This window comes from Aythya fuligula, chromosome 11, assembly GCF_009819795.1.
Source record: "Aythya fuligula isolate bAytFul2 chromosome 11, bAytFul2.pri, whole genome shotgun sequence".
NCBI lineage: Eukaryota > Metazoa > Chordata > Aves > Anseriformes > Anatidae > Aythya > Aythya fuligula.
In genome coordinates, this window is record NC_045569.1 from 3,979,363 (window position 1) to 4,004,882 (window position 25,520).

The window sequence follows — 25,520 nt, forward strand, 5'->3', positions numbered from 1 at the left end:
TCTTCTGGTTAGCAGCACATACTTATGTTCAGCTTAAAGTAATCGTTGCTTAGAGAGTTGGTGGCTATCTAGAAACGGGAGTCTACACCATCTCCTACACCATTTCTAATCTACATTTCAATAAAATGGCAGGAAACAAAACTTTTTCCATGGGGAAACAAACAGTGACTTGGAGGCTGTTATGGAAGGGCTCAGTAAAGAGGTGTGGCCTGGTGCTCTACAAGTGCTGGCTAGTTAAATACAACCAACGTGAAACTAGATGAAGTGGTAACTTCTACAAATTTGAATAAGTTCTACATTGGCAAAGCATTGCAATGGTTTTGATGTAAATGACAATCTGCTTCAATAATGTCAAATTTATAACAAGGTGGAACTGAAATTCAAGGTGTTATTCTTGCATCATGTGAGTTTCATTTCTCCTGCTGACAGCAGTGCTCTGCTGACAGATGGGTCATCCATGACTTTCATCCTATTCTCTCTTATAGGTGGAATCATCACAAGAAGCCAATGCTGAAGTCATGAGAGAGATGACAAGAAAACTGTATAGTCAATATGAAGAAAAAATGAGAGAAGAGGAACAGAAACATAAAGCTGAGAAAGAAATCCTCCTAGTACGTATAGCTGGTCTGTGGCACTTCGTTTGGGTGTCATTTCTCAGTCACCTAGTAATGGAGAGTTTTTTACTCCAGAGTGTACATATGCTACTTCACTCCTTTCTCTGTGACTAGTCATGCCACTGTTACGAAGTTTTCCAAGCTATTGGGGTTGTAGGGCTGAATAAAGAACGTTCAAACACAGTAACAGTAATGATAATGTTGATTTCAAAATCTGAAATGGAGTAAGTTGGCTTTTTTTACTTCCATTCCTCTAAAAAGAGGAAAACGGGATGTCCAATTTTATTGATATTTTTAAAAGGGATGGAGGGACAATTTCACTGGACACTAGGGGAGCAATAAATCTTTCTGCCCACTGGTTTTGGTCCACCCCCAAGTAAAACCTAACTTTGATCAGTTTGTCATTGTGTTCTTCTACCTGGTAAAGATAGATAATGACTGAGACTGAAGGTAGATTCTCTAGCTTCTTCCTATTCCTATAGTTTTATATGTGAAGAAAGTACATAGCTGAACAGGGTAAATGGTAGTGTTTAAAATGCTGTCAACTGGAATAGCATATTTTCTTGTGCTGTTACTTCACGAAATACTCAGAAGGGAGAACAAATATCTAAGAAATGGGGAAATGTTTTTCTCATATTTTCATAATGATGCTTTACAAATATGTATGCACTTCAGAGTGCCCCAGATCTTCTGTTACATAAAATTAAAGTTTAGGGTCACAGCTTTTCCAGACTTCTGGGCAAGTATAGTGAAAAGCCTTGAGCTTTGCTTAAAAACTATTAGCCTGGTTCTTTGGGCTAAAAAATGTTTATTCCTTATTAACATATTACATGTTATCAGATTTTTCATATTATATGTTAATGTGATTGTAAATGTTCTCGTTTAAAGGAGGAAACAAATCGGCTTCTGAAAGCTATTGAAGAGGCAAACAAAAAGATGCAAATTACAGAAACAAGTATACAAGAGAAAGATCAGAGAATTGGTGAGCTGGATCGACTGATTGAACGCATGGAAGAGGTATGAGAGTTCATTGCTTGCATTTTTTAAAGAAAGTGCATAATTATATGAAGGGAATTTGATTTTTTTTTTTTTTTTTGAAATTGCCTGCTGCTTAGTACCCTGCTCAGTGACATACCATTGCTGTTTGTATCTTATGAGTTATTGCATCCATGTAAGTAAATGCACCTGGACTACTGAAGAGACACTGTGATTAAGTGGGTCTTCTATTTTTCTAGTTGTGTCAACAGTTAGAGCTGCTTAAGGTGTCAACATTTATTTACTAAACCATCATTTCCTTCAGTGTCCAAGGTCTCCCTAGTCTAACGATGTAGTCATATATGACCTGAATTCTCTTAAAAATGCTGTTGGTAGGTCCACTAAAATATATTTTAGTTAGGTAGATTAAGACCCTATTATTATTAAGTTGTCTATTCGGACTGGAATTGCATCTCCAAATTTATCCATGTTTCAATGAAATGCTAAACTGCGGGCTTCAAACTAAAAGTTTTTGGGGGATTTTTTGCAGATATCTAGCAGCTACTTACTTTTCAAAGATTTCTAATTTATTTAGATTATGACTTTGTTTTCTGGTATCATTCACCTAACTGAGAATGAATGTTATTGTTTAGTCCTTAGACTGAAGAGTGTCACTCTCAAAGGCATAAGAGCAGCCCTTCTGTAAGACTCCAATACTTTTGGATGTACTTGTGTGTTTCTCCTTTAACTCAATAGCAGGCTTCTCATTATCTTTAAAGATCTGGGCCTTGCTATCTAGAATATAGAATAGAGAACATACTGGGAAATTCTAGTAAGTGGATAGAGTAGTCTTCTGGTCTTACAAGTGAAGCATTTTTTCACCAGCTTTATTAAATATTTGCTACTACTGAAATTTTTTTATAAGACAGTCTTGTTGTCTTCACTGGTTAGTCTGATGTGCATTTATATTGAGCCACTTTTGTCTGATGCTTGCAAGTAGAATTAGTGATTACACTGAGAAATGTTAGCTTAATATGCCCCTTATCAACTTGATCTGGGTTTTGGCATACCACTTGTAAGTATCATGCAGTGAAAAAAGGATTGTAATATAGTTCTTACAGTACAGATAAGTTTCAGGTTATTTAATTTGCTGATATCTGCCGGATATTTGCAGAGTAAAACTGAACGACTCTGTTAAATTCCCATTAAAGTGGATAGCTTCTGTTAATTTGTGTTAACAGTTCCCAATTCCTGATCGATCTTCACAAGCACTATGTTTGTGGATGCCCAGAAGATAAACAGGAACATTTTTTGATTTGGGTGGAATATGGGGTAGAGGTAGAGGGAAGGAATAGAGCAATAGCTTTTATCTCTGCCTTGGGCTAAGATTTCTTTTTGGAGGGATAAAATGGAAAATATGAGACTTATGTAGTTAAAGATTGTGAGGACTCATCTCTATTCAAAAATTTCAGTTTCAAGTACAGCTGCACATCTTCAAAAGGGAAATTGAAAAATCTGATCTTATTTTTGTGTATTTTTTTATTTTTGAATTTGATTTTATTATTTGCATTCTGTGGTCCTTGGCTATAGGATATACATGAATTCTCTGTAAAAAATGTAAATTTTGTTTAATTAGTTTCTATTTTAATTTCAAAAATGATCTTTTAAATTGCAATGAAATATGCATAGTAAAGCCTTTATATATTGACATATGGAGAACTGAAGGATAGCATTTATTGTTGTTTAGGAACGTCACCAGCTGCAAAAACAACTGGAACTAAATGAAATACAAATATCTGGAGCAAAATCTGAAAACTCCGACAGTGAGAGGTAAGATATGTCTTGTTTGTGGAACTAAATATTTGTTAGTGTTGTTAGGTAACTTCAGGGGGTCAGTTGCTTTGTTTGTTTTTGAAGACATCTGAATTTTATTTTTCCTAACTTTAACACTGTTTAGGAGAGATAATCCATCTGATGAGTTCCTTTATTTAGATACAAAATATCATTTCCATGCATTTTTCCTGAAAAGTTTTTGTAAACATGCAAAGTACATTTTAGATGGAACACACAGTGACATATTTGTAGATTGATTTTTCTTAAATGTGCATTCCCAAATTCTGCATAGTATGATCTTGCCTATGAGTACTTTGATCGTCTCCTTCTAGACTGTTCAATACAGTTTTAAAAGAAAATACATTCTGTATAAATATTAAGCTATAGGATAAAAAGGTCCATCTTTGAAAAGATGAACTCATGATGACAGCAAAAGTTCTGCATATGACTGCCAACATTTCTTATGTATAAAAGAGGGAGAATGGAATATATTTGAGGCTTGGAGAAGTGTATCCACAAATGTGAGGGACGTTAACATACGCACCTGAACAAATGAAGGTGTGTAAAAAAAAAAAAAAAAAAAAAAAATCTGTCATGTAACATCACAGTGCAGAAATAAGCTGTGGAGTTAGTTATTTGAGGAAAGTTGAAGGTCATGTTATTGGCAGTGAGACCTCTGTGAATGGTTCTGCAAATCATGAGGTTTAGAAGGAAGAGCTGGTGATGTTGGCACCCGAATGTGCTGTTTCTGCCAATGGGTGGCATGTGCATCCATTGCTACTTTGAGACTGACAAAGCACCACAACTAGGCAAAATGAATTTATGTGATACTACTTGAATGGATAAAGATGAATTTTAAGCAGCCACTGAATAATCACACTTGATTACTACTAATATTTCTGGGGCACCTAGACGCTCAGTTTTAAAGTTTTGACATCCCACTATTCTTTATGAAGTATAATCATAAAAAGGAGTCCCTGCCCAGAGCATCTTACTAGTTGTATTGAAGTGACCTGCTTATCTGGTTGCAGGAAAAAAACATCTTTTTACGTCAGCCTGTTAAAATAACAATTTAGAGTGTACAGATGTTGCATGCAACATAGAATTTGGAGATGTAAGATAATTGCCTTCTTTCTTTACGACCAGATAGCAGATACTCTTCTCACTTCAGTGAATATTGCCCTGTCCACTCAGCATGAAAAGTTATGCTGCATTAATAAGGGTAAAGGAAAGACAGAAATTTGTGCGGTGCAATGCGAACAAGCATGTGGTTGTAATCTATGTAATTCAAGCAATGAATCTCTATTCAGATGCTGAGGTCTGTTCTTAACTTCTCTTCACCTGTGTGTTCCTAGTCAGACACTTACCTCCACATGAGCAATGACATCTGCTGTTTCTCTATTACTATCAGTACATAAAATTTGGAATCTTTCAATGAGAGACCAGCTCTGTGTTACAATTGCAATCAAAATGGAAACTTATTTTGTGAGATCTTAATATGCAGGATTGAAAAACCTGCAGCAGTGCCTTGATTTTTTGAGTCCTTGTCAAAGTGCTGCAGTTACAGTTTTGTAGACTACTTTACTGTTAATAGAAACTCTTTATGGGAGAGAAACAGCATACAATTCAGTCATTCATTGGAATCATGTCATACAGTTTGCCATCTGCTGCTTTGCCTTAAAATGGTCGTTCTGTTTGCAGCTTCAGCAGTTTCTTCTGCTGTACACAGAGCAGGATGAAAAAAATCCTTTTTGTTTTTGAATCTCCTCCTCCACTTCTCAAATCCTGTCCAGTCCTAACCATAGGAGTACAGAAGTTTATTTTGCAGGCAAATGATTGATTTCTTTAAGCATTTCAAGAATTGTTCATTCAGATAAACAAACAAACAAACAACAACAACAAACAGATGTTCCCATGCTTCCCTCCTGTTTCTTCACATATTCTAAAACTACTTTCCTGGCAAGCTGTCAAGTCAACTTGTGATAGGAGTTCTGAGGGTGTTCTATTTCTGTGTAAAACTGCTTTGAAGAAATACAGTATCTGTCTGCAAAGTCATACATAGAAACTTTAAACATCCATGCCAGTTCCTGCTGACTGTTGCTGACTTAAAACTACTCCAGTTAGCATTCTAGTACTGTTGGCAACTATGCCAAATCCTTGATTCATGGCAGCCCTATAGTAGGAGAGCATTTAAAAGGACACCTTCAGATGTGCCTCCTGGCTTCTATTTAGTATGCATTACCAAGAAGTTTGCAGGTGCTACTAAGTCCATATAATTGTGCCTTTCTGGTGATAAACATCTAGTTGTCTAAATGCCAAGAAAAAACAGACATCTCAAGGAGACAAGCTTTATTATATCATTTAATTGTCAGCACTTTGGGCTCTGAGTAAGCACACGAGTATGTGCGACAAAGGTGAGTTAACATGGGTGGAGACAGCACCTTTGACTACAAGAGTACCATTAGAACGTACTTTATACAAATAAAATCCACGTCTGCCAGTGGAATTTGGCTTGTCTACCTGTGGACTTAATCTTCCTGATTTGTGATGGGATTATGGCAATTTGTTCTTGTTTTGCTCATACTGCATACCTCCACATTTATATGCTTAATTCTTCCATCTTTTGCTAGGTCACAGCATTTGGAGGAGGTAGCAGCAAGCCTAAGGGAGCGAATCAAACATCTGGATGATATGGTCCACTGCCAACAGAAGAAAGTCAAGCACATGGTTGAGGAGGTGAGATCCAGTAAAACAATGTATTTTTGACTCTTCTGGGAATGATGATTCTTTTAGTACATAATCCAGAGAGCTATGTTCTGTGTGCAATTTCCTTATGCCACTTGAGTTACAAATACAATAGAAGATGAGTTAAGCATCTGAAGCTAGTAAAGCAGAAAGAGAAGCTAAAAGCAGTTTAATCCAGTGGTTTTTGGCTTATATACTGTGATCTTTGGGCTGACTCAAGTCTTTGAGCTCTTTATGTCAGTCCAGGAAATACAACTTAACTTGAAGCATTCGGAGTGCAGAAACAGGGCAGATTAGTTATTAAGGGTCTTCTTTCTATACACAAGGGTAAGGTAGAAGCTGCCCTTTATATTTTATGATTCAGTTCCTCACAGAAATAGCAGGACAAATACAGATTTCAACTTCAAAACAAACAAACAAAAAAACCCAACAACTTGTTCTTGGGATATCATCATAGCTGATCTAATTTTCTGCAAAATTATAAGCATCATTTTGCTGGAAAGCTGCTTTAAGTTACAGGCTACCTACATGCCAAGAAACCATTCAGCAGTCAGAAAGCTGTGATTGCAGACATTTCTGTTTCTCCAGGTGAATGATAGAGTGACATGGGATATATGTAAATTGTTTAAATTGGAGCTATACAAAACAAACTGACAGCACTATTATGCTGAGCCTTGTTCCTGCACAGAGGATGGGCATTCGTGAAATATCTCTTACTTGTATTTCGACATCACACATCCACAAAATCAAATGTTTGCAAACTATTTTATTCTAAGGCATTCTTTCTGCATTCATAATATGCTATTAGAGGATTTCTGATTAGACTTGCATTTTTTCTTATTTATCGAAGTATTATTACACCTCTGTCTATATGCTATTTGCCTATATCTATCTTGCTTTATATTTTGGTTACAAGATTCTGATGCAGTCCTGATATATGATCAGGTGTTTGATACTAAGTTATCCTGTCTTACATGCAGAGAGATGCAAAACTGAGTAGAAAAAAAGGGGATGCATTCTCTTTGCATTCAAGTTCTTCCATCACATATATTCAATAGCGTACTGTTATAAAGTCTTGAGGTTTTCTAGTTCAGCTTGCCTTTTTTTTTTTTTTTCTTCTCACTACTTTCAAGCATCACAGAAGGTTGTCTAAAACTGGGCTAGCAGTCTTTATGCCACAGTACTCTATTAAGGAAAACATCTCCAATCTAATTAATCTGGAACAGTTATTTAATCTGGAGTCTATTTTATATTTCAGTAAGTCAACCAGAATATTGTGAGATTTTTTTTTTCCCTACTCAAAAGTACTACAGGACTTGTCACTTTGATATTTGTGGCAACCCAGATGATTCTAGTAATACATACTACATTACGTGTATTCTAAAGCGCTTAATGTAACGACCTCTAGTGGACTGTGTTGGTATGAGAAACATTAAATTCCATGGAGTGTTTTGGCAAAAACAGGTATAAAGCTTGGGCCAGTGATTATTATATCAAAAATAATAGTTTTAATTGGAGAGTTTAGCTTTCTTATTCCTTGTAGTATGTATCTACTGGTGTATTCATCTACACAGAAAGCCCTTCTGTTGTGGTTTAACCCGGCCGGCAGCTAAACACCACACAGCCATTTGCTCACCCTCCCCCCTCCCTCTCTGGGACGAGGGAGAGAAATGGAAAGTGAAGCCCGTGAGTTGAGATAAAGACAGTTTAATAAGACAGGAAAATAATAATAACAAAATAATAATAACAATAATAATAATAATGATACAATGATGATAATAGTACTACTACTAATAATGTGTACAAACAAGTGATGCACAATGCAATTGCTCACCACCCGCTGACCGATGCCCAGCCTGACCCCGAGCAGTCCGGCCCCCTCCCCTGACTAGCCACCCCTATATATTGTTTAGCATGACCCCAGATGGTATGGAATACCCCTTTGGCTAGTTTGGGTCACCTGTCCTGGGTCTGTCCCCTCCCAGCTTTTGCTGCACCCCCAGCCTGCCTGTTGGCAGGACAGAGCAAAAGGCTGAGATGTCCTTGGCTTGGTATAAGCACTGCTCTGCAACAATTAAGACATCGGGGTGTTATCAGCACTCTTCTCATCCTAAGCCAAAACACAGCATTCCACCAGCTACTAGGAAGAAAATTAACTCTGTTCTAACTGAAACCAGGACACCTTCCAGATCTTCTGGTCATCCTCTTTAAAAAGTAGAATGTTAGATGTCTAACTCACTACTAACTCACTGCTTAACTGTCAAATATAACTAATTTATTTGCTGTCTGGCTACCTGCTTTTCAAAATCAATTAACACTCTGCAAATCATTTTTTGCTGTGTATAGAGAATATAGCTTATTTTTCCTTTTATTCCTTGTCTGTTTTATTTTTCTTTTAATACAGTTAACTTGAAAGCTGCATGAACACTTGTAACTGCATTATATTCTGATTAGTGAACTAACTAAGATTTCAGTAGCAGAAATTTGATCAGGTCGAATGGTGCCAAATAAATTAGGTACTTAATTTCTTTTTAATTTCATGGTGTCTGTGGTGTATGTTTCAGGTGTCTGTGGTGTATGTTTCAGAAAATAACTACCATATTGCTGGCATGCTCCATTTAAACCTTTTTTAATTAAAGGCTTAAAAATAGTAGCTTTAATTGGGTACAGAGAGTTGTAGTTGCCCACTGTGGGGAAGAAAGCATTGCAGATGTGTATGCCCTTTAAAAATCAGAACTACGCATATGCATGGCATTGTTTTGTGTCTCTTCTGTACGTAAACATTAGAAAAGTGTTTTAAGGTTCACTTTCAGCAACACTTATTAACTATGCCATAGTAGTTGAGAAACTGACAACAAAAATACTTCTTAAAAGGTAGGACATTGAAAGAGAATACTATCTGAAGAGATGATGTGGAGATGTTAAAAACTAGTGAGCAGTAGCACTAAAACACACTAGAGTAGATAGGGAAGATTTTGTAATTTTACTGCTGTCTGAGTCCCAGGAAATGTGCTCATCAGAGTATACTTGAAAAATACGTATCTCTCTGCATTAAATTTAACCTAATGCAGAATGTAGTGGCTAGGAAGATCAAGTAAAATCCCATGTGAACCTGCCATGTTACTTGTCATTGAAATACTTTTATGGCTGGTATCTGTAAAATAACGTTACATCTTAGGGTTTATGAGGGTATTATAATGATCAATAACTTGTATTTAAATAATATAATTGAGAAAGAATGACCTTAGGAGCTAGAAAGCATGCTCTCTGAAACTCTTAGCTTCTCTGATGCATGGGAATAGACTGCTAACAGGCTAACCTGGGAAACCCAGAACAGAAGTAGCATAACAGTCAAAATTATCAGCAGTATTTTTGTTAGAAATTGCAAAACAAACAAACAAAAAAAGATACTCTATGAACCAGGTGAACAAATGTCTAAACACTTGCTTGACTACAGGATAAGCTTAGTGTTTAGTATTCAGCTTGGTATATTCAGATATAGCTCTGAAGTATAAATGGACATTTATTCTTTCAGTGTAAACCATGACAGATTTGTGCTGTTAGCATCGCCAATTTAGACAAAGTGCAGCTACAGAAATGAACATCATTTCAAAGTGGTGCTTAACAACCAAAATATGCTGCTTCGAATTCATATGGAAAACTGTCAAAATTGAAAAAGTACTCAGACAAATCTGATGGCTGAAAAATCACAAAATAGATTGCTGTTCAGTACTTTTTTAGGGAAAGATGGTGGATCACATGCAAGTGATAAATGGGAGGCATTCTTGACAGCAAGCAGTCAAGAGGCAAGTGAAAGGAAGAGCGTTAGTTTGGAGTTTTGAGATGCAATAGGCAGCTCTAACACCTTTAGTGCTGTTTTAATAGCATTTAAAATGTGTTAGGAGGCTGTTGTCAGTCCTAATCTAGGCATGCAGGAAAGGGGATGCTGACAAAGAAGCACCCATTGTAGAAGGCATAGGGGAAAAGAGTATTAAAGTTTTCATTTCCAAAGGACCCATCTTGCTGATATTGAATGCAGTAAATATGCAAATTGCCTTTGGTGGAACTGAACCCAAGCAGAGGAAAATCACAGTTCAGTGTGGTTATGTGACATTTCAGGCATTAATAAAACCTTCTTCAATTTGACCTAGACAGACCAGTCATAAACAGGAGCATGGAAAACAGTTTTCAGAAGAAAATAAAAGATAAAATAAGAGTTAAAATTAAAGATATTTAAAAAAAAGAAAAAGACAGAAAACGAGGAAAAATTCTGGAAGTTTTCTTGAATCTGTGACCTTCAACATCTGTGTTACGTCCCTCACACAACCATTATTCAGCCTCTTAGGGTTTCTCTTCTGTGAAAACCAAGATCAGAAAGAACCTTCAGAGCAACAGCTGACCTGAAAGTTATCCAGCATAGTCTTCAAGCCTGATGTTACCATTGGAGAGAGACTGCAGATGTCTTAAGGCTTACAGATTTTTCCCTGCCATTGCAGCTGAAAGTGCAGGACTTACATTTGGCAAGTGTGCAGAAGTCCAGCCCCTATCTCCTATTTGTATGTAGCTGGCTTTCAAAAAAAAAAAAAAGAGAGAGAGAAAGAGATGGAATGGGTGACCTAAGAGCTCAGTGGTGAAATCAGTGAACATTAGTAATGATAAGACTGATTAGCTTCACTTCCTTTTATTTTAATCCCTCTCCTTTGTAGTCATTTTAAAATGTTGACTGGGCAGAGACAGGCTTTCAAAGGCAGGCCCCCAAATAGCCAGCTTGATCAGAAACAGAAAATTCACAGGGAGAATCCCAGCATGAAAGGTGGAAGGATGCAAACTTCAGACCCTTCCACTAAGGAGTTTCCAGTTCAGAGACTGAAGTGATAGGCAGATGGAGCCACAGGGGTGCTAGGGGAGGGTAGGGGAAGCTGCAACCACATTGCTTCTTTAAGGGTGGAAATGCTTCTGTGAGAGGGATGAAAGCTTGCTCTTTTAGGTTATCTATTCTGTATGGTCGGTCAGTTTAAACCACTTATGTCTGTGTAGGATAATGGAAATGGTTTAGTGTTAGATAAAGCTAAAAATCTTCAAATCCAAAAATTTATATGAGCAACAAAAGCATTTCTTGACATTATCTCCATTTCAGTCCTGGAGAGATTAAGAGAGATTTAGATTTGAAATCTGTGCAGTTGAAATTGAAATGGAATGCACTTTCATGGCACAAAAAGCTCATGTTGTACATGTTATTTAGTATTAAGAAGCAAGAGAGAGGAGAAAAGTATTTACATTTGTAAGCAAGGCAAGTGGGTTGATGCAGATATAAAGAGCTGTTCTGAAGGGGACTGAAAAGAGGAAAGGATATTTGATTCTGTGGCACAGAATTATCAACAGAACTCAGATTTCACATGGAATTCCCTAACTACTGAATTGAACTGTCTCTAGGTCATGGCCCATGAGCTGTTCTCCAGCTTTAGTCTCAGATTCGCTGGATAATAAATGGTGACCAAACACCAGAGAGAAGCTGTATCCTGCTCTGTTGTGGAAGATACTTGCATGAAAGGACAAAGTGCTGACGAGCAAGTGATGTTTTGTACTGCACAAATGAAGAATACAGAAGAAGTTTTCCCACCAAAGACTTAATAAACAGCTGAAAACTTCTCTATCAAAATACTCCAACTTGAGACACATTGAGAAATAGCCCGGTTTTAATATGGATATACAGTTTCAATTTTAGGTCAAGTTAAAGAAGACATACAGAAGCATAGAGGATGAGAAGATTAAATTATCAGCAACAGACAGAAGCCAAATTATTGCTAACCAAAATCTGCATTGTATAGTACCCATAGTAACAGCAACTGCAAAAACACAACAACAAATGTAGAAAGAAACCCACCCTGGGAGCTTGGAGGAAGAAAATATATGGCAGAACATAAATAATATCCCCGCAGTCCAAGTGTTCGTCATGCCTCAGTGGACTTGAGCAATGCAATACGTTTTTTATCTATTGGCAAAAGTAGAATCACTGCTGGAGTTCAGTGAGATTGTTTATACATTCATAGCATCAGCTCTTTCAGCTGGGAATTGCCTGGCCAAGTCATTAATTAGAAGACTTAAACATTGCTAAGGTAGTTCTTAATAAGGTGTGTAGAACTGTTAGACAAGGTGCTGATATTTATAATCCATTAGGACATCTGGGCCCTGTGGGCCTGCTGTAGGAATAGATGGACATCAAAGACTGCTCTAATACATTCATACAGGTCACTACTTTAGAAAGGTTGCCAAGTTGGTGCAATAACTTAAATCAATGAGTTGTTACTTTTTCTTTACATAAAATGGGAGTTTTAAAATACTAAGAAGTACTGATTTAAGGAGGACTAAAGGGAAAGGTGCTCATTTCTATTTGCTTTATTATGTTCCCTGAAAAAAATTTCAACACTAGCCTCTGATAAGTACTACTTAAGGTCCAGTGAAATACTGGAATCTTGAGTAAAATGTTGTTTTCCTTGTACAGCAACTGTCTGAGAGTTCAGGCTGATGTTGCAAAGTCTTGTCTGTCTCGTTTTGTATGGTGTAATATGTGTTTGTCCTGTGTTTAGTCATATTTACAACCAGTTTGTTCATGTCTCTGTATCAGTGTTACAGATGCCAAATTGATTTATGGCAGATGAATAAGGAAAATGCACGATACTTGAATAATATATAATATTTAACTATATTAGTACTGTCATATTGTGTTAAATATTTTAAATTAATGGAAGATATTATCAGGTGGTAAATATTGACTGAATTTACCTAACAGCTGGATCTGTTCCAATTCAATAGATAACTATATTTAAAGCCTCCAGAACTGTGACTAAGTATACAGAATAAAATCAAGTTTGCTACGTCAGACTTTCTTTATAAAGGCTCTACAGTTCGACATAACTTTAATTGTCTCTTATGATGCTTTTTCTTTCTCCTTTAATTGATTCATAGTTCTGTTGATTTCCCTTCTAATATCACTACTCCCCAGCAGTTATTTAGAGGACTCTTTCTTTCGGGTCTCTTGATACTCCTCTTGACTGTTCTTAGATGCTCTACCCATGAAATCAATGAAATGCTGTTGACTTATACATCTATCTTTCTATCTTTACTGAAGTAGTTGGTTGACAGAGCAAAAGAAATTCAGGAGTGCAGCTCTTCCCAGAAAATATTTACACTGTCCATTCAAGTAGCATGAGAATTTCATCTGGTACTTGAGGTCACTTACTGGAGACCCCATAAGGTGCAGTAGGGAGAAATAAATGTATCTTCATTGATGTGACAGGCAAGAATTTAATTTTCTGGGAGATGCTACAAGATAAGGTGACAGTCTGGAAGTTGAGGGATTTTGAGAGAGATAACCTTGAGGTTTTAGAAGGAGGCAAAGGTATAGAGGTGGTAACAGCAATAGCACAAGGAGGAGAGAGCCTGAGGGGGAAAAAAAAAAAAAAAAAGTGGCATTAGTAATCCTCAGCCAGTGAATAAATTCAACAAGATTCACATTGTACGTGGGGGCCTGACAGGCTGATTCAGGCTGTCAACTGCAGTAGGTATGTGCAGTGCAAGCTGTACACCCAACACGACCTGTAGGGATCTTTATGGGTCTGGCCATGACTGAGAGAGATCAGGTGCCCCTTCCTGTGCTCAGCAGCCAAGTGTCAGGGATTGAAGTGGGGTAGACAAAGGGCTGAGTTTGTATGCCCTGTGTTGACCTGTTGGGTGCTCCCCAGCCTTGGGGTGGCCGAAGAGCACAGGATGCCTCTCAGTTCCTGGCAGACCAGGTAAGTTACAATACTGTAGCTTGGGCCTTGTTTCTCTTCCCTTACTAATTTCTGGCATAGTCATCTATTACCCAACAGGAGGAGGAAAGGCAGGAACAATGAATGCAGTGGAGTGGGGGAGCAAAGAGAGAACGAAGTGATAGGAAAAGAGGGTGATGTTGTGGCTCAGGACTGCTAAATTCGCATTTCTACTGTTAGCAGAACTGTCTTCAAAGGAAGGAGTGGGTGGGTCATTTAGCACAAATGACGTTCTTATGCAGATTTTTTTTGATTGCTTAATGTGGGTGTGAGTAAATATTGGTGGAAAATTGGAGGAAAAAAAATGGCTAGTGAGTCTAACAATGCAAGGCATGGAAGAGGGGAGCACTAGGGAAAAGCCTGCCTGGGCATTTGTAGACAAGGTTGGAAGAAGAGAGTCTGAAGGCTACATCTCAGTAGTACTTGAGGAAAATGATGGAGAAATCTGTAAAGGGTAGTTGTGCAAAAGCCAGATTTGGGAGCAAGTTGCTGAGTTGGCTATGAGCTGAAATGCCAGAGCCTGCAGATACAGCAAGGGTGAGGTGGATTATAGGCCTTGGTCATTGCTCCTCCAAAATATAGGAAGATCTTGGTGATATTTTTGTCCTGGAGTCAGTCCAGAAGTGACTCAGTCCAAGGAAATTCAGTCTTTGGCTTGCACTAATTTGTTTTTTACCCAAGAGTGGCCTGGCCACCACGTAGGCCTTTAGTTCAGTATTGTGTTTGACCTATCCTCCTTCACCTTTCCTTCTCCTTACCTCATATTCAACCAAAAGTCAAAATCTATTGCTCTGTCATCTGTTGTTCTCTTACTTCATACAACTCCTTGGATCAAAGACCCTCTTGAGATTATGTTTTGTGCAATACACGTCTAAGCATTATTATCTTAGTTTGCCATAAGTAAGATTTTTTTGGGAAAAAAGCCAATATAATGTTAAGGAACAGGCATTATTTTTATTGCTGAAGAGCTTTTACCCAACACCAGCATTATGAGCCACTGTCTTGTTACATTCCTCTCTCAAAGGACACCATCACACTTTTACGGTATGTGATGTGTCTTATATAAATGCACTGAATTAAGGTTTCATTTTATTTAATATAGTAATATTAGTAATATATTAATATAATCCTCCAAACTTATTCCTGTTTGTTTGTTTTTCTCCCCCTCCACCCGGTTTCCTCCAAGTGCATGTCCCCTTGAAGAGTAATTAAATCAGGTTAGCTCATTCCTGGTCTTCCCTAAGCTAATGGCATAAAATGATGTGTACCCAAATTCTTGTTCTCTAAATAAACTTTTTTTGTAGTAAACTACTCTGGTGGGATGTGTCATCCATGTCAAGCCTTGTGGTAGGCTTAAAGGTGTTTCAAAACTTTGGTGGAAGCCATTTCAGCCCTTGGACAGCAGTAGTGCTGAGACAATTAATTGTCCATGTGTTGGGGAGTACAGCAGGTGTGGATGTCGCATGGGTGCCCTGCTGTGCTCTGCCTTGTTCTCCTTCTACAGTGGCCTCAAAGGGTAGCTCTGCTGCACCTGGGGAGCAGAGACTGCCGGACTGTTTTCCTGGCCCTGGAACGGCCTCTGCCGTTATAACAGCTGCTAAATTTGTCATGAAATGTATTTGGCCTGTAGAGCTGTCTTGAGTTGAGTTTAGTTGTCTATAGTTGAGTTCATAATGTTGTAAAGATCTACCAAAAGGTTTTATATAAGTTCCATAATTTGCAGCCTTATCATATCTGTAATCTGCATGGTCTAATCACTCAGGTCTGTTTTACTGTTAGACTGAGACTGCATGTGATGATACACTACAACATTGTCTCTTCTCTATAGGTTAGCAAGAGAAGGCGTATATTAAAGTTCTAGCATAATTCTTTAGAAGGACAAAGTAGATTGATTAAGTGGGCTCTGATTGATGCTATGTAAATGTGTTAAAAGGAGGCAGGGAGTGCTGTTGTATGTTGTCCAGTCTGCCAGTTCTTACAGGATCCTTATTAAAAGAAAAAAAAAAAAAAAAAAAAAAAAAGTTAAAGCGGTAACATTCCTGCCAAATTACAAAATCTTGTGTTTGGAGTTGAGGTTTGTGTTTGGGAAGAGGAGAAAGCAGTTTGTCAGTCTCCCCTGACCCCCAGGAAAAAATAAAATAAAATAAAATAAAATAAAATAAAATAGGCAGCTGATGAGCTCTTGTTCAAAAACAAGAATGTGTATCTATCAGGGTAAAACCCTCCTCTGATCCCATAGCTCTACTTGGCTTCAGTCTTCTCTGCATTGTTCTGATTACAGGTGTTAAAATTATTTACTTGTATGCACAGTAGGAGAACAGAATATTGACAGAGAAGACCCACTTAAAAATCCTAAAAGAACAGTTTAACTTTTCTCAAGTGGAATTTACTGGCAGGGCTGAAGCTGTTGAACCAGTGACTTAATTTAGTCATACTAGTAAACAAAGTAGTAATTAAAAAAAAAAAAAAATACTACACCATTCTGAAAATTCTGAAGTTACACAGTTCTGAAAATGCTACAAGCTTTGGATTTCTGTGATCAGAAAACTGAAATGATAATAGCTTCAGATGACTGATAACTTTTGCATGCATCTCAAAGTAAAAAACAAAACAAACAAACAAAAAAAACTGATTTTGAGAAAGATGAATGATGTCAGCACTCATATTCTGTAACTGTTCAGCTAAAAATTATGAAATTTACATTTTGCTTTTTTTCTAATAATAACTGACGATTGTGTTAATGTTAATTGAAAATTGGGAAGACTGAATTAAAGTCAATTCGGTGATTTTAGAAAAAAAAAACTTTTTAAATTTTATAAAAAATATTAAAAAAATAATACTTTGGTTGAATTTATCTCTTCTTCATTTTTTAATGCTTCTGTGAGTTTTGAGTGCACTGTAGGTTTTGGGGAGGGTGATAATACTATTGGAGCTTTGATTATTATACTTTTGAGTATTTTATCATTCTCTTTTAACATGATGTGAATATTTTTATTAATCATTATTTCTACCTGTATTGAAAAGTTTTTAACTGGTGGTCTTGGAGGGTTTTGTTAATGTGCTTTCACAAAATTGGTTTTAAAATACAGAATTAAAAAGTGACTGGTGAGAGCACATGAAAAACTCTGACCAAGCAATTGGAAATGGTTTGTCTTTGTGACTGCCAGAAAAAGAAATGTATTCTGAGGTTTGTTTGGTTCTATAAAATTCTGTAAAATAATTCATTTTAGTAAAATCCACTAAGTTTTTAGTAATATATTTTCCTTTTTTCCTTAAAATTGTGAAACCCATAGCCAACCAATAACCTGACAAAAAAGGCTACCTCATTTTATTTGAAGTTTTATAGAAAATGCCTATGCTTTATTATGTATGGATATTTTTATACTTCTCTTATGATGAAGAAAGCTATAAGCATAGATCTACTTTTTTGACTGTTGGCAGATTGCCCCATAATAGCAAGGAATGTGCAGAACACACGCTTTTCCAGTGCTGTAAAGGCGTTTTATATCTTTCCTCATCTAACACAGCTTTAGCTTTTTGTACATACAATAATAAAGACTTTGCTAAAAGCAGTGCATGGTAAACTGGCATTCTGTTTGTGATGCAGACCATCCATTTACTGCCTTGGTTTACATCTGTTTTTCAGCTTCCAGGTGTAAGATCAAAAGCTTTTTGAAACTTTAATTTACTCTAATTCTGAGGAAGCAGGGAGACACTTGACTCAGATAATGCACTGCTGAGTACAGCAGAAGTTGTTGGTTGGGCTCTGCCTGTTTAAAGAGAGCTGGCATGGAACAGGGACAGGGGGTTAATTAATGATGTTCCAGCACTGCAGTTGTAAGAAATGCATTTCCAAGGACTTTGAAGGGGAAATTTATGCTTATTTCACGTCATCTGACATGAAATAGCATGTTCAAGAAAGGTCAATTTAAATTTAATTAGAAGAATTAGACTTGACACCATTTAACGTTGAGCGCATAAATACTGTCCATTGCTATCAGCTTTCTTTGCTGTTGTAAGACAAAAATTGCATGAACACAGGACAAAGTGGGAAATTCATCTTCTCCCAGTCCCTACCTGCATACAAGCACGATGCAGAATCCATTGTCTCCCACAAACTGATCTTCCAGTGCACTTCTGCTGACCCGCCATAGAAGTAGTTTTATCAGTGCTTTCTGCACCTGAAGCACACCGTAACTGCAGGTACAGGAAGCACCTTGCCTGTTGTGCCTGTTAAGTGGTGTGTGTGTACCGCTGTGTGAGTAAGAACCTGAACCTCCTCCTGGGGAAGCAGTAACATTTGAAGTTGCTATTTAGCTATTGCTTTTGTTTGCTCTTTTTATTAGTCACCGTTTTAGTAGGTGCAGTCAGAAGGAGTTGAGAGAGAATAACCAGGGATTTTTGCTTTGGTCCAAGGAGAAAATGTGATGTGTTGGCACAAGATTCTATTGTCTCCTAAATTAAGTCAACTGATTTCTTAGACTGTTGCTGATAACAGCATGCACCTTATACAGCAAATCAGCTTTAAGCAAGAAGTTCAGAAGAACAGAAAAAGAGAAATGCTCGTGGCTTTAGGAGCTTTAGAAAGCCGTTTCCATGCAATGAGACCAGCTTTGGGCCAGCAACAAGAGACGGTTATGAAATCCAGGGTGCACCCAGTTTCTCTGGCCATACCTGCTTGTGCTGGTAGCAGGGACAGATTTAATGCAAAAGTTCTTGTTGTATGAGTCTGTGATCAGCAGAAATTCCAGAGTGTACAGAGGTCATAATCGTTCTATATAGAACAATATTAAGATGCAGTACTTTTGGTGCAGCTAACTTTTATTTTCATGAACACTTGTAAATAATTTACTGCCTTTACCTTTGTATAAAATTAATTTTTTTTTGTTTTGTTTTGTTTTGTTTTGAGTTTAGTATGCCAGGAAAGAACTGAACAAATATGACCTTCAAGAAACTAGCAGTGTGCAACCTATTTTTGGATGTAGGTAAAATTCACTAGAGCCTTTGAACCAGAGATGGAGTTTTCCTGAGTTTCCTTTGTTACATGACAGTGTTTGAGTTTCCATTTTGTATCTAGGTTTATAGATTCTTAAAATCCATGTTAGTATACATGTAGTATACATGTTAGTATACAGCCTCCTCTTCTCCAGACAAAACAACCCTAGTGCCCATAGGGGAGCGGCTGAGGGCACTGGGGTTGTTTCGTCTGGAGAAGAGGAGGCTCAGGGGAGACCTTATTGCTCTCTACAACTCCCTGAAAGGAGGTTGTGGGGAGCTGGGGGTCAGCCTCTTCTCGCAGATAACTAGTGATAGGACTAGAGGGAATGGCCTCAAGTTGTGCCAGGTAAGGTTCAGATTGTAAGTCAGGAGAAATTTCTTCTCAGAAAGAGCAGACAGGCATTGGGACAGGTTGCCCAGGGAGGTGGTGGTGTCACCGTCCCTGGGAGTGTTCAAGGAAAGGTTGGATGTGGTGCTTAGGGACATGGTTTAGTGGGTGACATTGGTGGTAGGGGGGTGTTTGGACGAGATGATCTTGAAGGTCTTTTCCAACTTTAATGATTCTATGATTCTATATCATCTATATACAAACTGTCTTAACTGTATGGATGATAGCCATGGTTAAGTAGCTTAAAAGTAGTTTGTGAATATGTATAGCTTTTCAATAGTTGCTGAATAATAAAATTAAACGTCTTTTCTTCCTGCAGTATCTAGGTCTTTTTCCTGCGCTTCTCATCCACATTAAACCAAATATGTTTATTTTATTTTTTCTTCACAGATTGAAATGCTAAGGAAGAAAGTCAAAGAGAAGGAAGTATTTATCATACAGCTTTTAGAAAAAATTTCTTTCCTAGAATGTGAGGTAAGGCATTATATTATTGTAATTATTTTATGAAAGCCAATAAAATTTGAACAGGTATGATCTGATGTTACCTAAATGCATTTTTATTGTATATATTTGCTGTACTTCAGCAAATTAAACACATAATAGCAGTCAAATGAAGAACGTATGTAATACAAAGTCTTGATACCTCTACTATAGAGACAAATAAAGTTTCTGCTGTTGTTTCTCACCTTCCTGGGACTGTAGATTCTAAAAAGTAGCAGGGAGTAATAAGAGGTGTAGGTATTAAGTAGCCTGGGATTTGAGTGGTCATGAAGGTCAATTTTTCCAAATCTGTGCTCCATGTGATGGCTTTATCTACTCAATTAACTGGGATAGATGTACAATTTCAATGCTAGCTTTCTTGACATAGAATTTTATAATGGTATTATAAGTGCTTAGAAGCTTCTTAACGAATACAGTTAAGTGTTTTTTGTTTGTTTGTTTTCTGAGAAATAAGGACTCTATTTTCTCAGTAAATACTCTTACATTATTTCTTATGGGGAAAAGCCACTCTAGAACTTTTTTTTTCTTGTTTAATTAATGTAATTTAATTAACATAACTGAAATAAAATAAACTTGTGTTGAAAATTACTGTTTTACAGAATAAAGAATTACAAGATAAATTGGACTATTTAATGGAAAATCAACCAAAGACCAATGTAGAAACCAGAGATGCTGGTGTAGAATGTGATCTTCCATCCAGGTATTTCAATTTTCTGCTTGTTTATAGCAAACTTCTTCATAATGTCCTTTATTGTCACTGTGTTGGTACACTATTAGCATGAACTGTGAAGTTTTGCAAAATTTTCCTAATTTTCAAAGAGGAACTAGTAGGCACTAGGTGTAATATGCTTTAATGACTTAAGCGGTTTTAGATGCAAACGTATTGCAGACCTTCCGGGAATACTTAGTTACAGTAACATGTTTTAAGCAGGGAGTAAAGCTAGAAGTCAAGAGATCTGACTTTGTGAAATGCAGAAAATACTAATGAAACGTCTGCTAGCACCACAGCAGAAGACAATAGACACCACTGCCCTGAGCCAGTTTAATGCTGGTTTCATGCATGCTTTATTCTGTGTTCCACCAGATGCATCAAGAACCATTTTAAACGGCAGGTAATACCAACAGAAACGTTTCAGGGCTGCAGAAATTTTTGGAGCTATGCTAGGCCTAAGTGGACAATTGCCAAGTAAACAGCACAGTCAGATTACCACTTCTTCGCCTGTCTCTGTTCTGTGGTGGAGGGTGGCTCTGTAGCCAGGTTTAGTAAAGATTCAGCCATAGTGCCTTCCCTTCTCCTCCTCCTCCTCCCCATCCTCTGTTCCAAACGCTGCACTAGGGTTGTACTGAGCCCTGGAAACAATGCTATGGACTTGCTCTTGAATCTCTCCCCGAGCAAACCTTTGCAAGGAGGGGCAAAACAGTACAGTAATGAGGATCATTGCATAGCACTTTTACTACCAACAGGTAAACTAGTTCATTTTAACTGCACTGCAAATTGAATCATTTAGTTTGAGGAATGTAAATTAGCATTTGAAATCCACGCTAGCATATGAAATGCAAACTAAAATTTCCCTTCCCTATTTAAAAATACACGCATGAGAGCATTCAGCCTAGAGCAGATTTTAATGGTATGAACTTTGAAACATCAGAAACAGTGCTTTTCACTTAGGACACCAACATATTTTTGCGTCAGGATGTAAATATCTTTGTTGTCCTCTCTGGGTCCCCTTTGTATATTACCACAAATCCTACTTATCTGATATTCTTTCAGTTTTTGAGATTTATCTTTGACTTCTATGCAGTTTTGCTTTTATGGAATTACACTTCACAATTAGTTGCGTTCTTAAATTTAATGCTACTATCTTCACTGTTACAGGATCCTTCAGCAAAGCAGCTCTATTGCTGAACATTCCAATATGAGCTCCAGCAGAGCTCAAACTGTCAATTTGTTTGTCAAAGCTGGAAATGATAGTTAATTTCTTAGCTACAGAAATTTAAATAGATATCTTTAAAGACTTTTTAGCCGTGTATATTTGTAGCCAGCATGTAAATTTGTCAGTATCAGTCATGTTTTTTATCAAATATACGTTGTGGCATTATAGAAAAGAAATATGGAACATACCATTGCATTGAATAGTTTAATTTTAGCCCAACAATGTCAATAACAAGGCACAAGCTCATTGTAGTGGCACTTCGAGCCATCTGACATTAATTCTGTAATTTTTGTTTTGTCTCCTTAACAGTACAAGTATTGAGAACAGAAGATCTCCTGAAAGTGCAAGGCCAGTGAGGACATACACCCCATTCAAGAGAGTGTTGGAATTTAGCACAAAGAACAGTACGTCTTGAGCATTCAGGTCAATGTGCTTTCTAAATACAGGCAAATATTTTGCGCCTTTGCAGCTTGATTAGATACATTTTTATCAAGTCATAGAGAAGAACAGCAGCATGGAGTCTTGCTACATTTATCCTGAAAGCAGCTTTTTAGTAGCTTCATATCTGAAGTTACTGCGGACATTAACTGTGAGGGAGATATGCAAGAAGAGGTATAAATGAAACGGCAGTCGTTATTGCTTCTTTAGAAGCTGTCTAGTGCAATGTCATTTCAAATAACTGTAAGGAAGGAGTTGTATAGCTGTACAGATTTTCTTCAAATGTGTTCTATTTGTATAATGAATCTCTAATATATTTTATTTTCAATACTGCCAGGGGAAGAATCTGAAACTACCCTGACAGAGGGCATTAATCTGAAAGCTCTCCCTTTGTGTACGAAGTGTGAGGGCTGTTCATTTCTATCATAGAGACCTGCGGAGATTGAGGGCTCCATTCCCCTGGAATAGATTCACTAGTAACCAGCACTCGTTTGATGGAAGGGGAGATGGAACTGGACTGTTCTCAAAGAATGCCCTCAACACATGCAGATGAATGTCATGTTTGTTGCTCAAAACAGTAAGCGATAGAGCAGCTTTATGATGGGCTTTGCTTTGTTAGATGAGGCACTGGTTTGTACTTGCCAGTCATGGGGTAGAGTGACTATTGGTTTTACATTCAATAGGAATTGTGTAGGGTTTTTTTTTTAATTACTTTTGCATTAGATGAAGGAATTCTCACTAAACAGCATTTTGCCTACAGCAACTTGTAGCAGTTTCTGCAATTCCTATAGCAATAGCAATTTTGAATCGGGATTTTGATCTTAAGTAGTTTGTTTTCCAAAACACTTAAAATCTTATCCCTGTCTTCAAAATACCAGCAGGAGTTACTGCATCTACTACTGAACTTATTTAAATATATATAGTGTATTTTTTACATTTTGTTTAAATCTCCTGCCTTTACTGAACTAAAACGAATTTATTAGTATTTTCTTGTAGTGCTATTAACATGAATGCAGGGCAGACTATTTTTTTATTACAGTAACTGCAATAGAAAACAACTTATGTTCTGTATGACTAATACTGTTCTTGCATTGAATGTCAACCCCAGAGGTATTCACTGCCACAAGGCTTCAGAGTGATTGCTTTTGTCTCCAATTAAATACAAGTTCTTAAATTCAGCAGTCTGTTAAAATTAAATATACTCAAAGTTGTACTTAAAATAATAAAACTCCCCTCATAATCCCAATTTTATTCCTGCATTATTTCATGGTTTTCTGAATTTGTTAGTTTTGTTTATTCTGTAACTGTGCTGTTTAACTAGTAAATAAAGAAGCCTGGATTGGAGAATGTTTTGATGTAGTACATCACAGGAACGAGAATTGTGTGATGTAATTAAAGCTCCAGCTTTTATGCTTAGATCATCCTCTATTTGCATGTAAGTTATTTTTTTCTCTTATGACATGTTCAACTCTTGAGGACTTTGAATGGTTCTTACTTTTTAGAAAGTCAAACACAGTACTGTGGGTTGTATTATGCATAGAATTCAAGAGAAACTGCAATCAAAGTCATTGACAAAAAGGTAAAATATCTACTGTGTGAAGTAAGCCTGTAATCTTTATTGGGATGGAATAGCATTTCTTTTAAAGAGAACAATGCATAATTACAACAAGTTAATAGCTATCAAGGAAACTCATTTACTTTGCATGTGATAAATGAGTGAGAATGATCTCATAGGTATCAAAAGGCCAAAGAAAATCCCAGCTGTTGCATTAGTGAACAGAAATAATACCACACATTTGCTTAAATTGCTTACCTCTTTTAGGTGTAAAACTTTTTTTTTTTTTTTTTTTTTTTTTTTTTTTGAGCTAGAAAGGGCTTGAAGAGAAGGTCCCTGAGAATTAAGTCAGCTGCTCCCTATCAAAAGTCCTTCAGAGGAAGCACCCTCATTATGCAAAGCAGAGGAATAGTCCTATAGTCTTGCACCACAATACCAATGACAAGAAAACAGCTGTAGTCTTAACCTGCATTTTTGATTGAAAGAAGTTTTGGTGCTTGAGTGGGTTTGAACAAAGTTCCCAAGTAACAGTTAATTTGATCAATAACTGAGTTAGGTTATGAACAGCCAAGATCTTGAACTGAAACTCTAAATGAGAATATATTTAAATTGGAAGTCTATGTTGATGAACCTAAAAGATGATGGGTAATCACCCAGCCCAAATTTCAGGCACAAGCTTTGTACATGTGTATCGTATCTCCCTCTAGTGGCTGATAACAGCAAAAAGATTTGCTGATATTTGGACAAAATCAATTTTGGAGAGAAATACTAGAGACTAATCCTGTCTGTTCATATTAATATCCATAAGGGATGCAATCTCAGGTCATTGCATAATGCCTGTTACCATTTTATGTGCCCAAAAAGTTAGATTGTATTTCAGAATTTTAATTCTGAACCATGGTTGGTGAGTTACCATCAAAACAAAATGAATAGATGAAGGCTTTATTTATAGATTAATGAAAATGCAGGTTGTTGTAAAAGGAATACATAGACTGGAATTTTTAAGTGTTATTTCTCTGTCTGGTTTTGGCCAGAATTCAGAAAACAGAACCTGGTAACTGAAGAGCTCAGAGAACGGTAGTAGAGACAAGGATGAATCAAGATGCTGTTCTAATGCAGTCTTCAAAAGGAAGTTGTCTCTGTTTTTAATAGATTTCTGAGTATCTCTCTGAAAATATTGCAAGATATTTGAGATTTGCAAAGTTATAATCATCTGCTCAAAATTTTGCCAAGACTGCAGCAATCTTTCCTGCAAAAGTGTTCTGTGTAAACTGTCTTTGTTATTTGATGACAAATGTCATTTTTTCAAAATATAACAAGGATTGAAGTTTATACTGTATTTTAGAGCATTTTGATATTTAGTGAGATGTATGAGCATTATTTGATTGGACTATTAGTCTAAATTTGGTAACTGTGAAGAAAAGGAGAGGAACGGTATTTATATAATTGTGTTACATGAAAATATAGGGCTTTCCAGTCAAATCAGCAGCCATGTAAATTAGCAGAAATAATAACAAATCTGACTGAAAAGACTGTAATGCTTCAGTATAATTCTTTTTCAGTTTGTGATTGGATAACTTAGTACTATAAGACTAGAAACTAGTAAAATCTCTGTAAACATCAATAAAAGCCATATAGTTAAGTACCAGAAAGTGCATTAAATGTAAGTCAATTGTATGACTTCATTTGTACCATGGTAAGTGTTCTACTGTGATTCCAGTTCTTCTG

General features: G+C 36.9%; 1 protein-coding gene across 4 annotated transcripts in view; it reads left to right on the top strand.

Moving 5' to 3' along the window:
- MYZAP (myocardial zonula adherens protein) overlaps positions 1–25,520 on the top strand; it is a 55,297-nt gene that overhangs the window by 22,211 nt on the left and 7,566 nt on the right. For 3 of the 4 annotated variants that reach the window (XM_032194620.1, XM_032194618.1, XM_032194619.1), the window contains exons 7-13: positions 486–611; positions 1,503–1,631; positions 3,337–3,419; positions 6,053–6,158; positions 19,755–19,838; positions 20,465–20,565; positions 22,109–24,054. In XM_032194620.1, the coding sequence (XP_032050511.1) occupies positions 486–611; positions 1,503–1,631; positions 3,337–3,419; positions 6,053–6,158; positions 19,755–19,838; positions 20,465–20,565; positions 22,109–22,214 (735 nt within the window). In that variant the 3' untranslated portion in view covers positions 22,215–24,054. Of the gene's footprint in view, positions 1–485; positions 612–1,502; positions 1,632–3,336; positions 3,420–6,052; positions 6,159–19,754; positions 19,839–20,464; positions 20,566–22,108; positions 24,055–25,520 lie in introns of those variants that run through there. The other variant, XM_032194622.1, reaches the window with a different exon arrangement.